Source organism: Berghia stephanieae, chromosome 13, assembly GCF_034508935.2.
Source record: "Berghia stephanieae isolate SIO BIC M18660-M18661 chromosome 13, UCSD_Bste_1.3, whole genome shotgun sequence".
Classification (NCBI taxonomy): Eukaryota; Metazoa; Mollusca; class Gastropoda; order Nudibranchia; family Aeolidiidae; genus Berghia; species Berghia stephanieae.
Genome location: NC_088372.1, coordinates 37,439,974 through 37,454,973, shown reverse-complemented (window position 1 = coordinate 37,454,973; position 15,000 = coordinate 37,439,974). Strand labels below are relative to the sequence as shown.

Here is a 15,000-nt window from a genome sequence, read left to right as displayed (position 1 = left end):
GACAGGGAAAAGATGAAGTGAGAAATGAAAGGATTCGAATGTTGCCTGGAGTGGAGAATGCATTGATAAAAAAATAATAATAAAAGCCTGAGATTGTATATAGCGCAATGACCACTAAACGTGATCAAAGCGCTTTACAAAGGGTTGCTGACCAACAGTAACAAGTAATATGTAGACAGTACGCCTGTTAGGTGATAATACATTTTTTCCTTACAGAGGCAATGCTGATAACGACCAGGTACTCATTTTACACCTGAGTACGGCAAGATAATGTGAGTAAAGAGCCTTTTCCGAGGACCCAAATATGCGCCGAGCGAGGCTCGAACCCAGGGCCTTCCAATCAGAAAGCGAGTGTCATACAACAAGACCACATAGATTAGAAAAAATAAATATTACATAAATCCCTGTTTTAGTATTAATTTATGTTGAATCTCTGTTCGTTATTTCAGTTCTTAGTATTTAGTTCCTTTAGTTTCTTCTTCTTTTTTTTTATAATGAACATCTTTTTCTGACGAATTCAGCCTACAATTGAAAAAGGGAAATGTGTTTACACCTCGATCAAGTTACAGTATCGGTGTTCGAGACCAATCGGGTAGCATTTTGTATGTATCATTGGGTTTGAAGGTTGACTGCCTGGTTTGCCAAAACTCGTTAAGTCAATTTGGCTACTTTTTGAGATTTTCTATCCATGAAATAAATTTGAAATGTAAAGTTAATTTTTTAGGCATCAAATGGCATAAGAATTTTCCCTAGATTGGCTTGAATTTAAAGTTTAAATATGTGACCCTTCGCCTCAAAACGGTTAAGATGTTGAAAATTGAATTTATAGCCAGAAATATCAGACTTGTGTTGAGTTTGTATGTTTTATTGAGGAGAATGGATACCATATTTTAGGGTGCTAATGCAAACAATTTATATTTTTGACCAGTTTAACATTAAATTCGGCTTTTAAGCATCTGGTTTGTTCCGACATAATACCATTTTGAGACGATGGGTCACATATGATGAAATGATAAGACGGAATGAGAAATCTTAGAGTGAATAATCATGAATATCTCAAAATGGGTTTTAAAAATAACGGATTTAGGGAGTTTTGGAAAACCACTCTTCACTTATGCCTTAAGTCTCTCCTTGTCAGCTGTTTTTAGAATTTTCGCCGAAAATTCACACCCACCCAGCACAAAAATAGACTTTTCCTAATCAAACTAAAAAGTAACAGGTGCATTCTATACAGATTGATGTTCAAATAAATGAGCTCTACAACACAGTGTTTAGTATTTATAGCTGTAATCAAAGCATCTCTTTAAATTTTGTGATTTTCAAGAGAAATCAGAATGAGAAAATTGTCGGTTTCACCGTAACGAATGTGACGACGATTTTCCTATGGGTGGAAAGGAGAGGGTTAACGTTGCATGCTACGGTTGCCGAGTTCAAGGCTTTCCAACTGTTTTATTGTTATTATCACATTATTATGAAATAGAGGTCCAAAGTCGTGACGTCACTTCCTCTTAACAACGCTCATGGCAAACAAATGTTGTCCTACTTGGAAATCGCTAAAACCAACAAGCCTCTCTCTCATCTCTCTCTCTCATCTCTCTCTCACACACTCACACACACACACACACACACACACACACACACTTTGAGCGATGCTATCGACAATCAGATACAAAACAAGGAACCAACTTACTAGAAAAGAGAGAAAAATTCTTACAGTTTGAAATGTTTTTTTCCAGCCACTGTGCTCGTAATAATAGCAGACCACAGCTTGATTTCTTTGTTGAGTGTGGAACCAAAAGGGCGGTTGATAGGCGAGTGTGACGTCGCACTTTTTGTCCCTATAGTGCCGAGAAAATGGTCTGTTTTTGTTTGTTTCTTTTGTTACTCTCGACACAAACACCAATTTATCAAGATACTTTGATAGATGGAAAGTTTAATTCACCCTAATAACGCCATTTTCACATCTATGATTCGTCGTTAGTGTTTCATTTATCGTGTTTAGTTGATAAAGGGGAAACCCGAAACATCGATGTTTATCTCTTTTTTTTTCGTTGGTTAAATTGAAGCTTCATTACAATTTCATATTGTTCGTTATTTAGAACGAGACATGACGCCTCTCAGGCGATATTACGATTTTTTTCCGGACAGAGAAAACGCTGTAAACGGCCAGGTACTCATTTTACAGTGAGAGAATGTAAGTAAAGAGCCTTTTCCAACTATGCGCCGAGCGAAGCTAGAACTCAGGACCTTCCAATCCAAAAGCGAGTGTCATACCAGTTGACCACATAGCCGCGCACTCAAGCCCCATAATGGCGTTTATTTATCAGACCTGCAAAGATGTGGACTTGGCTCTGAATCTTTCCGATCAAAACACTTGTGTGGCTATGTGGTCTTGTGGTATGACACTCGCTTTCGGATCGGAAGGTCCTGGGTTCGAGCCTCGCTCGGCGCATAGTTGAGTCCTTGGAGAAGGCTCTTTACTCACATTCTCTCACCGTACTCTGGTGTAAAATGAGTACCTGGCCGTAAACAGCGTTGTCTCTGTCCCAAAAATTTATAATATCGCCTGACAGGCACCATGTCTCGTCCTACATGTTATGTGTTGCTGTTGGTCAGTGACCCCTTGTAAAGCGCTTTGAGCACGTTTAGTGGATATTGCGCTATATAAGAGCTCAAGGTTTTTTGTTGTTGTTTTTTTTTTTTTTTTTTTTTTGCTGACAAATCGTTTAACAACCAATTAGGGACGATCTTCAACAAATGTCATTTTTAATTAGTTCTCTTAACCCGTTTACAGCCGTACTCTGGAAAAACGCCTATTTTTTAAAATTGGCCAGAAAACTCGTCCTTCAAATATCGATCGATTTAAATGACCTTCATCTTGGCAAAAAACCTCTAAAACCTGGGACTTTAAGGAAGGCCTCACGAAGTCCCAGGTTTCAGAGTTTTTGTCAAGATGAGGGTCGTTTAAATCCATCGATATTTGAAGGACAAGTTTTCTGGCCAATGTTTTAACTCACTCAACCCAAGAGATTTTTGCTACTTTTCAATATTGGGGGGGAGCGACACTAAAGGGTCATTTTTTAAATGCTAAATTTAGCATGTACATAGATAGTTTTATTCAACTATCATTAACATGTAAAAATTAAAAACATTAACTTTAATACTACGCGTATAATTTGTCTCAGAAAAATGTAATAAATAGGCATGGGGTAAAAGTAACCTGGGTAAACTACGGATATAGTCGGTGTTTGGGTGGAGTGAGTTAAATACCCGTCTTTCCAGATCACGCATTAAGCTGTTCACATCACAGCACCAAATGACTGGGTTTTTTTTCAATGAAATGGACAATCTATTTTCGGTTCACTTTTTGATCACTAATTGTTATCTTCTTCCAAAAAACATAATAGTTTTAATTTGTTCCCACTTGTTTGATAACAAAATCACCCCCCCCCCCCCCCGCCAACTGGAATCACTCATAACTACGTAACTCCTCCTTCCGTCCTCTTCTTTCTTCTCCCTTCTCGATGTTCTATTTCTAGTTTGTTTATCGTTCGTTCTGAATAAATCACGTGACAATACGAATAGAAATGCCGACGTCAACAAAGTGATTTAAATGAGAGAGAACCTTTTATTTCTGCTCAATGATTCGGATTCTCTCTTCTCTAACGTAATGACATTTGAGTTGGTTTACACTCTACCAGACAGAACCGATTTGACGTCACTCAGTGCAATGTTTCTTGGCTTGTTTAGTTTTTTTTTTTTTTTTTTTTTTTTTTTTTTAATAAAATTTTTACTCAATGCGTTCAAAGCATTACTCCGCGATTATGTATTTACAAAGAAATGCCAGGGTTTTCCAATGAGAGGGCTGGAATAATATACGATTCTTATACTCTTGTCTTTTTGGAATTCCGGACGTGTTCCCAACGGCGACACGAAGTTGTGAAGTTTGAATTCCAAAACGCAAGAGTGTAAGAAATCCTTTATTCTACCCCCTCAATCCATTTCGATTTCGTCAACTTCGAATAAAAAAAACACTTGAATAATATTTATTTTTAAATAATTTAGTGAAATTTAACGATTTATAATCTGACGTCATAAATTATAATTGAGGGAGAGGGGTGGTTTATTATCCCCCCCCCCCCCCCAAAAAAAAAAATATTATTAAAAATCAATAGTTAAATAGAATATACAATGTGTTCTTTGTATCTCATTGTCTGAACCAGTCAATACCATGATTTTTTAAAAGAATAAAAACTTTGTTCATTTTGATGTTTCACAAAAATCAACATAAATGGGCGCGGGGGGGGGGGGGGGATAGTTTCCCATCAATTTACAATTGTATTCTTAGAAAGTTGTATTTTTAAAAATTTGTATTTCATTTAATTTTATATTCAAGTTTCATTTCAAAATTATGATTTTCACATTAATACCCCTTCAAAATTTTGTTGATGGAGTTTTATTTGTTTGTTTCGCCACCTTAATTTTTTGTTTGTTTGTTGTTGTTTTTTTGTTTGTTGGTTTTTTGTTTTTGTTTTTTTGTTATTGTGTTTTTAGATATTTGTTTTGATTTTTGTTTGCTTCTTTGTGTATACCATGGACATCAGTGAAAAGCAACCAATATTTTCGAAATAGCCAGAGAGAGAGAGGGAGGGAGAGAGAGAGAGAGAGAGAGAGAGAGAGAGAGAGAGAGAAGATCATAACATCGTCCAATCTCTGGAAAGAAAAGAAATCCCAGTTGGCTTATAATAATTATAAGTGCGGAATCATCTATGACCTTAATAATTATATTACCTCCCCTTTTTGTCCTCTTGTTCTACAATCTGTGCAGGACCTTGCAGTCTTTATTTATAATCTGAAGTGATGTTATTATCTCCCCCTTATTTTCCCTGAATTATTCCGTGCGAAATCTTGAAGTCTTCATCTAAATCCTTAATAATTGTATTACCTCCCCTTTTTGTCCTCTTACATCACAATCCATGCAGGTCCTTGCAGTCTTTATTTATTTTATAACCGGAAATAATATTACCTCCCCCTTTTCCCCCCTCCGCAGTATAATCCGTACAGCGTCTTCGTTTATAACCTAAAATAATGTTATTATTTCCCTTTATTTTCCCTATCAGCATTGAAAAGTCCAAGGTTCTCTCCCTTGTCCTCCACTGTGCCGACATCAGCCACCCCTCCAAAGACTGGGAGCTTCACCAAAAATGGACAAACCTTTTGCTGGAGGAATTCTTCAGACAGGTGAGTGCTTTCTGGCTTTGTTTGTTGATTTATATATCATCATCATCATCATCATCATCATCATCATCATCATCATCATCATCATCATCATCATCATCATCATCATCATCATCATCATCAACTTCATCATCAGCATCGTCATCGTTATCGTATTGTTATTGTTACTACTACTACTACTACTACTACTACTACTACTACTACTACTACTACTACTACTACTACTACTACTACTACTACTACTACTACTACTACTAATACTACTACTATTACCATTATTATTATTATTATTATTATTATTATTATTATTATTATTATTATTATTATTATTATTATTATTATTATTATTATTATTAATGCTTTGTTATCCATTGTTCTTACAGGGAGATCGGGAGCAGGAATTAGGATTGCCTTTCTCACCCCTGTGTGACCGGAAAAGCACCTTGGTGGCGGAATCTCAGATTGGTGAGCATTTTCCACAAACGGATGATAACAATTACAATATATTTAAAGCGTTGTTCCACGTTGCCAGATATGGAAGAGTCCATTGACGCATTCTGTGGGGAATATTCTCTGGGTGTGCTCTATGCTCTTCATAAGCGGTCATAGAACTACAGCTTCTCTGATGATTTGCGACTTGAATTGAATTGAGCTTTTATATAGCGCAATATCCACTTAACGTGCTCAAAGCGCTTTACAAGGGGTCCCTGGTCAACAGCAACATTTAACATGTAGGACGAGACATGACGCCTGTTTGGCGATATTACAATTTTTCGGACAAAGACAACGCTGTTAACGGCCAGGTACTCATTTTACACTTGAGTACGGTGAGAGAATGTGAGTAAAGAGTCTTTTCCAAGGAATCAACTATGCGTCGAGTGAGGCTCGAACCCCGGACCTTCCGATCCGAAAGCGATTGTCATACCACTAGACCACCTAGCCGCACAAACTTGACATGCGTCCTGTTATGATTTGGTTTGTAGAGAAATCTTTTGTATAATAAAACGGAATTAGTGCCGGTGTTATGCTGCACACAATTATGTGTAGTATGTACTTATGTCTCTTGAGTTAGTTTGTGTGTAGAAAATGAAGTATTGTGTTTGGTAGGCTTGACATTTCTAGGGAAATCCCGAAATTGTTGTCAAGGTAAGAGTTATCTATCTAGTAGTGCTTCAGATCCATTCGGCCCATGGGGTTTATCCCGGTTTTGATAGCGTGAAATGTACAATAGCAATTGGATAGGTTGCTAGCCTATCGCAGAGTACTCTCCGCCAGATCTAACAGTCTCAGCTACCCAGTCACTGGTGGGTGGACAGGGGGGGGGGGTCAGAAAAAAATCACGACTGCACCTGGGATCGTGTGAAGCGAGTTCTCTACTAACTGAACTATCAGGACCCCATAAGGATTGAGTTAACCAGCCAATAAAATGATGATGATGATAATAATAATAATAATAATAATAATAATAATAATAATAATAATAATAATAATAATAATAATAATAATAATAATAATAATAATAATAATAATAATAATAATAATAATATATAATAATAATAATATAATAATAATAATATAATATATAATAATAATAATAATAATAATAATAATAATAATAATAATAATAATAATAATAATAATAATAATAATAATAATAATAATAATAATATAATAATAATAATAATAATAATAATAATAATAATAATAATAATAATAATAAATAACAATAATAATAATAAAATAACAATAACAATAAAATATAATAATAATAATAATAATAATAATAATAATAATAATAATAATATATAATAATAATAATAATGACTGACTTCCACTCCCCAGGTTTCATCGACTTTATCGTCGACCCCAGCTTCCAAGTGATGGGGGACATGCTGGAACGGGTGATGTTGCCTTTGCAGCAACAGGGCGGCAGGAACGTGGACGAGGCCATCTCCGAGGAGGTCTTCGAAAGCAAGGAGAAGCGGGACAAATCCACCAACACTTCCAACCTGTCCAGTCGATCCACCACGCCCAGAACGCCTCTCTCTCCTTGTAAGTTGGATTGTCAAATAAATGTCAAATGTCAAATGTCAAATGTGAGGCGGGCTGGGAAAACCCTGGAAGATGCGGCAAGCTTCGATTCGAGAATATATGAGCCAAAATCGAAGATAAAGTCTGTGTTTCCCAAAGCAACAAATTTTATTCAGAAAAAAATGTATCATAACTTGGGTTCTAATAGACATGGAAAGAAAATTTAAAGTGGTAAATGATCAGAAGGATGTGGTCTACACAACTGCATACATAACTCTTTTTTTTTTTAATTTGCGCATCTTTCCGGGTTTTCTCAGCCAGCCACACAAATAATGAACAAAAGTGGGATGTCCAAAAAAAAAAAAAAAAAAAAAAGAAAAAAGAAAAAGCCGGTTCCAATCCACACGATATAAATATAATAAGTAGATAGTCCTTCAGAGCCATTCGGCCCGTAGAGCCGGAGTTTTCCTCGAGTTTCTATGGCTTGAAACGGACATAAGTAATTGCTTGCTATCATTTCGATAGGACACTTGTCTATCGCAAAGTACTTTCCACCAAATCTAACAGACCTAACTCCCCACTCACTGCTGGGTGGATAGAGGGGTGAGTGGAGAGGGGGGGGGGGGGCATAAAAAAAGTATCGACTGCACCCGGGATCGATCTTGGTCCCTTTGCGTGTGAAGCGAGTGCTCTATCAACTGAGCTATTGTGACCCCCTCCAATCCTCATATGAAGTGTAAAACCAGTCTTCCGTAGGACTGGACACACACCTTGTGTATTTGATCTTCTGGTGTCGGAGTGATGGCATCATTTTTTCTAGTCTAAATAAATAAATATGTATGCTGGTCGTCAATAAAGATCATTCATCCTCGCTCTTTTACATCCTGCAATCTTAACTCACTCAACCCTATCACCGACTATATCCGTAGATGACCCGGGTTACTTTTACTCCATGCCAATTTATTACGTAGAGAGACACATTATAGACATATTTTACATGTTCATGGTAGTTGAATAAAACATGTTTATTTTTAATACATTTTTTCCAATTTTGAAAAGTAGCAAAAATCTCTAGGATTGAGTGAGTTAAGAATCTGTCTGTTCATCCTGGGACTAACTTAGTTATTCTTTAATAAACTTATGACGAGCACAATAAGTTACAGAAGCTGGCATTTGAAAGATCGTTTCAGTGCCTGAGAAGAAGAAGACTTAAAACAACACAAAAGGACAGTTAGGCAGATTTAGGTGCGTTTATGATTCTATATTATGTAACCTGTTCACTATTGATTAGTGCTCCGAAGGACTGGTTACATGTTCACTTCTAAGGATTTTGGAACCGGAAGAGTAGAAGACCTCTATGCCCTTTACTCGCTATCTATCTCTCTTGATCACATGTCGTATTGGTGGTATGCGTTTAAGTAAAATACTAATTCGTTCTAATTGCCAAATAAATTGTACTAACACACACATGCAAACTGTGTATAACCTGACGCTATCACAATCTGATCAAATATAATTTAATAGTGAGAACCAATCACTCTATTGGCGGTCTATAGAAATATATATATATAGACAATAATAAGTGACGTCAGCTTCAGGCAATCTATACACACACATATTTATTTATTCATTCATTCACTTACTCATTCATTCATTCATTCATTCATTTATCCATTCATTCATTCATTCATTCATCCATCCATCCATTCATTCACTCATTCATTCATTCATTCATTCATTCATTCATTCATTCATTTATCCATCCATTCATTCATTCACTCATTCATTCATTCATTCATTCATTCACTCATTCATTAGTTCATATTCTGGGCGATATTTTGTGCTGCCATAATTTTGTCATCCCCAAACAGCCAATGTTCGCATCACGCAGTTCGAAGGTAACTACTTTATCACGTTGAAGGTGAAATGGGAACGAAGACATTCCATACCGGGCCCTACCCAACCATCATGTAATTTTAAATCCCTTAACATTTCAAAAACAAGAAGGAAACAATTCGTTTTGGTTGGCAGACTGAATGACTAAATTCGAAACGGGAGAAAAGATTATTTAGTTTAGCCCTAGTGAATGAAGATGACAACGAAAATTATGTATTCATCTTTACTGGCTTAAAAACAAGAATAACAATTTAGTTTAGTCGTAGCGACGTAAAAACGAGAATAACATAATTTTGTTTATTCGTAGCGACGTGAAAACGAGGGAAAAATTGGTATATTCATACTAAGTGACTAAAAACGAAAAAATAACCTTTTTTTAGTCTAAATGACATCAAAACAAGAATAAAATAATGCTGTTGAGTCAATGTGACCTGAAAACTATTAGAGAATCATTTGCAGGGATGTAAATCTTTCAGAATTATTAGGATTTCCTATTTTTCACACATTTTCTAGCTTCCCCAAACTATTTAAATATTTCTTAATACCTCATTACCAACAACTCTTGTGATAAGAGATACTGCTGTACATATAGAGAATTTGTAGTGAATATCCATTTTCAATGTACTGAACCACTTAATTAACACGACTGTTGTGTCAGTAATGGTTATGCGTGTATTTAACCATTCAACTTATTTCCACGACAGCTTCCGAATTTTAATTCGGAAGTACTAAGGATTGAAAGCGTTCGAATTTCCGAATTTTCCTAATTTTAATTCGTAACTAGATTCACGTCCGTTGTGTAAACAAGGAGGGTTATTTTTAGTTTACCGGAAGCAAAACATGGGCTGCAGAATCGAAAGTTGAAGATGGTGGATACATATCGGGTATTCATGACTGAGCTCTGTGTTGTTACACTTTCTTCCTAAGGCTCAATTGGAATGTATTTCTGTTTCTGTAAGTAATTCCTGTGTGTTGCAATTCGTTTCAGTCATAATGAGTCTGAAGGTACATTTCCCTTAGCCTTGGTCTTTATGAGAAATGTCTATGGGGTCTCATTTCTATGATTGTAAGACTGCCACGAACTTTTGACTATGATGGGGAAAAAAATCAAATTTGTTTGTTCTCATTGAAAGCTACACCAATAAAGTAAACGGCTTTTAACACGATTCTAAACCTAATGTAGTATTGTAATTGTAATGTACTTCTAATTGCCTGCCTTTGTTATTAGCAGAAGGGTTTGGGACCTGTTAAAATGATAAATATCGTGAAGTGACCATCTTTCCAATTTCAAAATTGGCCTTAGTAATGATATGGCTGTTGAAATTTGAGTAAGAGTTTTTATTATTGTCAGATTCATTTGGTCATTGGGGGTAATATTTTGACCTGAATTTAATTTTAATATAAAAATTTAGGTGTTTGATTACGTGCAGTGAAAATAAGTTAAGAATTGCAAAATTCAGATTTTTTTCATTATCCCAAACTAATTTAACCCTGTTTAATCCATAAAGATAAGGATAAGATTTACTAAATGGGCACTGATTTAAGCATGAACAACTCCAAATAATGATATTTCATCATGACAAAAAGGAGACATAAATCATTAGAATCCATCCATAAAAAATAATCTGGATTTTATTCTGAGACTTATCACTCAAAAGTCCTCAAAATGTTGTCACAATCACAAGGCCATTTATCACCTCATTCCTGGAGTGTCACTTGGAGTTTAGACTATTGAAATGAGCTCGCAGAATTTCAGAATTTTTTTCAAGTTTGAATTTACATCCCTGCATTTGGTTTAGCCTTATTTTGACTTTAAAACGAGACGAAAATTAATTGGCTTAGTCAAAATAAAAAACTCAAAACAAAACAAGGTGAAAATTTAGTTTATTTTGCCCCAGTGACTTGAAACGAAGGAAATAAGTTTATTTAGCTTTACTGACTAAAAACGAAAGGAAAATGTTTTATTTAGACCGAGTGACTCAAAAGGAAAGAAAAAAAAAGTTTTTTTAGCCCTTGTGTCAAAAAACGAACGAAAAACGTTTATTTAGCCCTAGTGACTAGTGTCCAATTTATGTTTTAATTTATATTGACGTTTGCATTGTTGCCGTTTATTAAATTGTGATTTTGTTGTTATTTGTATCTTATTTTTTTGTATTGTTTTGTTTTGTTTTGTTTTGTTTTTGTTTCATTTTGATTTTATCTTTTTAGATTTAATTTTCAAAAATATTTGTTAGGTGCGGGGGGGGGGGGGGGTATCAGTACTATTAACAAACGAGTGTACCGCTGTTTGGTGGTGTTGTGGTATGACAGTCGCCTCCGGATAGGGAGGTCCAGGATTCGAGCCCAGGCTCTGAGATGGCGCATGGGTGAATCAATCCTTGTGAAAGTCTCGTCTTACGATAGGTTATGTTTTGCTGTTAGCGAGGGGGAGGGACCCCTTGCAAAGTGCTTTGAGAGCACGTTTAGTGGATATTGCGCTATACAAATGCTCAAGTCTGACACGTGTAGTGTTGCTGTTGGATTGTGATACCTCTTGTACCTTGAGTGGATTGCGCTGTGTATAAAAGCTCTTTTTTTGACTGTATGAAATAAAAAAATAAAATAAAATAAAACACCCTTTATTCATCCCTTAGTGAAAATTTGTCTCTAGTGTCTATTCCAAGGCAAGACTGCTGGCTGGGGTTTCTGATCTCCCTTAGTGGGCAGGGAGGTACATGCTGTGTCCTCTATCCCCCCATACCCGTTTTCCAATTGTTTCCTGTCATTGTCTTGGAATGAGATTACTTAGTTTTGTCCAGATCCTTGCCAGAGTTCCTTGGCTGGGAGGGAAACAGTCGAATATGTATAGTTAAAGTTTTGGGAAATATCTTTCCTTGTAAATCATCTCTCTGTTATGCATTGTATTATGTTTAGTTTACACATTATATTATATGATTTGTAAACATTTGAGTGTATTCCTCTAAGTTGGGACCTGTGCTTGTGTCTGGATGAGACTTTTAGGTGATTTCAAACTAAGTACTTTGACGGTGTGCTCTTGGAATCTACATCTGTTCCCTATTTGAACCAGTTCCCCTTTGACTTACCTTTTCTTTTGTGCTTTAATTGTAATTCTAGAACTTTTTACTATCCCATTTTCTTCCTTTTTACTGGCGCTGATATGACTTTAATGTGTTGCAAGCGCCGTAAAACCCTTAAAAACAAAATAAAGTAGGGAAGACCGGACGGAATAACCCAGGCGTCAGCCGCAGTACAGCGCCGCAAATGAACTCAAAGTTCCCACCCAACCCTAATCACATGGTTTCCTGCATCCGCGAACTTTAAACTTTTATCTTTCGCCTGTGCACACGTTTTATGTCACTAGATGGGTATAACTTCACACGCCGGGCGCACAATTCAATAAACGATAGAATAATGTCCTGTCCAAAGGGTCGCGAGCAATAAATATGGGGAGAAGTCAAGTTAAAATCATTTCATAGATTTTTGGTGTTAAGTTTTTAGGAATTGCAAATGCTTGCCTCTTGTTAATTATTGGATTTTTACTTTCTCTAGGTCTAGGTCGAAAAAAAAATAAAGGTAATCAAAAAATGGCATTGGGTTCATTCTTTGTTCTATAGGGAATGAGACTAGCGGAAGAGTAGCGTCCCTTGATTGGACGTCACCCATAGTCTGTGACGTCACCGGCGGAAAAGTTATTAGAGAGAGAACGGCATGTTGGCTGTGCGCATGCGTCTCTCGTCCTCGCGACGTCCAATCAAGGGACGCTACTCTTCCGCTAATCGCATTCCCTGTTTTTGGTTGTGTGTTGTTGTTGGTGTTTTTTACTTGTTTTGTTTATGTTTGTTTGTTGTTGTTTTTTACTTGTTTTGTTTTTTGTTTGTTTAACGATGTCTTATAGCTTAATTCTTTTTATTGTTGCTGTTGTTGTTCTTGTTGTTCTTGTTCTGGTTAAGCGGTGGCTAAGTTGTACAAAATTAAACGAAATTAAACTAACCAGGTAACTAAAAAATAACTAGATACAACTGTATTGGGCTTGTTATTTTTATCATTATCTTCTTCTTTTTCATCGTCGTCATCATCATCATCATCATCATCATCATCATCATCATCATCATCATCGTCATCATCATCATCATCATCATCATCATCATCATCATCATCATTACCATCATCATAATACTAGTAAAAGGTTTATAGTAAGTAATAAAAACATGTTGAGATGACAACATCAACGTTCGAACAATGGACATGGCTATTTTTTCTTTTTTTTTTTCACGAAGCATTCCAAATTGTTTACATAATATGCCATTAATGTTTATACAGATACTAATCTATGTATTCCTCTCCCCCACCCCCACCCCTACCCCCTACTTCTCATTCTCCTCCTATTCCTCCTCCTCTTCCTCATCACTTTACTCCTCTTCCTCCTCCTCCTCCTCATTCTCCTCCTCCTCCTCTTCCTCATCACTTTCCTCCTCCTCCTCCTCTTCCTCATCCTCCTCCTCTTTTTCATCCTCCGCCTCTACATCCTCTTCCTCCTCCTCGTCCTCCTCCTCCTCCTCCTCTTCCTCATCCGCCTCTACCTCCTCCTCCTCCTCTTCCTCATCCTCATCCTCTTCTCTTTTTCATCCTCATCCTCCTTCTCCTTTTCTTCCTACTCCTCCTCCTCCTCCTCCTCCTCCTCCTCCTCCTCTACTCCTTTCACAGACGGACGGTTTGAACTCAGAAGACCATGGGTTGAATGCCTAAGCCAGAACAAGTTCCACTGGAAAGAAAAAGCCATAAAAGGTACACTGACTCATAATCTGCCGTCATCGGCTCACAAATCCATTATGTTTTTCATTTTCTCAAAGTGGCGGGGTTTTTTTATGCACCTTCGTTAGCGGTGCTGGTTAATTAACGAAAATGGTGTTTGAAGCTATAAGGGGAAAAAAATAATGATAAGTGTTGAATTGAAAGCTTGAATTCAATTTATTAGACGCAAGCTTGTGCAGCGATTGGGAACACGTTCTGAATTCCAAAGAGCAGGATTGTAAGATGACCCAGATAGTATTGTGTGCCATGAGACGGGGATTCCCATACTATAAATAGCTCATTTATTTGTTTACGTTGGCGCTTATGTTGTTATACCATAATATGACGTCAGAATGCTGCTTGAAGCCGGAAGAAACAAATAACAATAATCAAATTGAATGGAATCTTCAATTCTTTAACGAAGACAGATGATATGGACGTTTTGAGTTTGCCCTTCGTCAGGAAAACACGATGAATGATATACTAAAGAAGAGACAAAAAAGTGGATGGCTTTGCCGAGACCTTGTACCTTGTTATTATTATTATTATTATTATTATTATTATTATTATTTTTTATTATTATTATTATTATTATTATTATTTATTATTATTATTATTATTATTATTATTATTATTATTATTTTTATTATTATTATTATTATTATTATTTTTATTAACATTACTACTACTACTAACTATAATAATAATAATAATTATAATAATATAATAATAATAATAATATAATAATAATAATATATAATAATTAATAATATAATAATAATAATAATATATAATAATATAATAATAATAATAATAATAATAATAATAATAATAATAATAATAATAATAATAATAATAATAATAATAATAATAATAATAATATAATAATATAATAATAATAATAATAATAATAATAATAATAATAATAATAATAATAATAATATATAATATAATATAATAATAATAAGTATAATAATAGATTGTCAATTATTTAGTCATGGTCATTATCATTATCATCCCCATTATTTCAGATGCGGAGGAAAG

General features: G+C 35.5%; 1 protein-coding gene across 7 annotated transcripts in view; it reads left to right on the top strand.

The window, feature by feature from the left end:
• LOC144959050 (dual specificity calcium/calmodulin-dependent 3',5'-cyclic nucleotide phosphodiesterase 1B-like) overlaps nucleotides 1–15,000 on the top strand; it is a 675,925-nt gene that overhangs the window by 633,389 nt on the left and 27,536 nt on the right. For 6 of the 7 annotated variants that reach the window (XM_078891396.1, XM_078891397.1, XM_078891398.1 and 3 more), the window contains 6 exons: nucleotides 522–602; nucleotides 5,121–5,241; nucleotides 5,622–5,703; nucleotides 7,081–7,290; nucleotides 13,870–13,950; nucleotides 14,988–15,000. The exon at nucleotides 14,988–15,000 is cut by the window's right edge and continues 569 nt beyond it. In XM_078891396.1, coding sequence (XP_078747522.1) covers nucleotides 522–602; nucleotides 5,121–5,241; nucleotides 5,622–5,703; nucleotides 7,081–7,290; nucleotides 13,870–13,950; nucleotides 14,988–15,000 — 588 coding nt within the window. The remainder of the gene's footprint in view (nucleotides 1–521; nucleotides 603–5,120; nucleotides 5,242–5,621; nucleotides 5,704–7,080; nucleotides 7,291–13,869; nucleotides 13,951–14,987) is intronic. The other variant, XM_078891401.1, reaches the window with a different exon arrangement.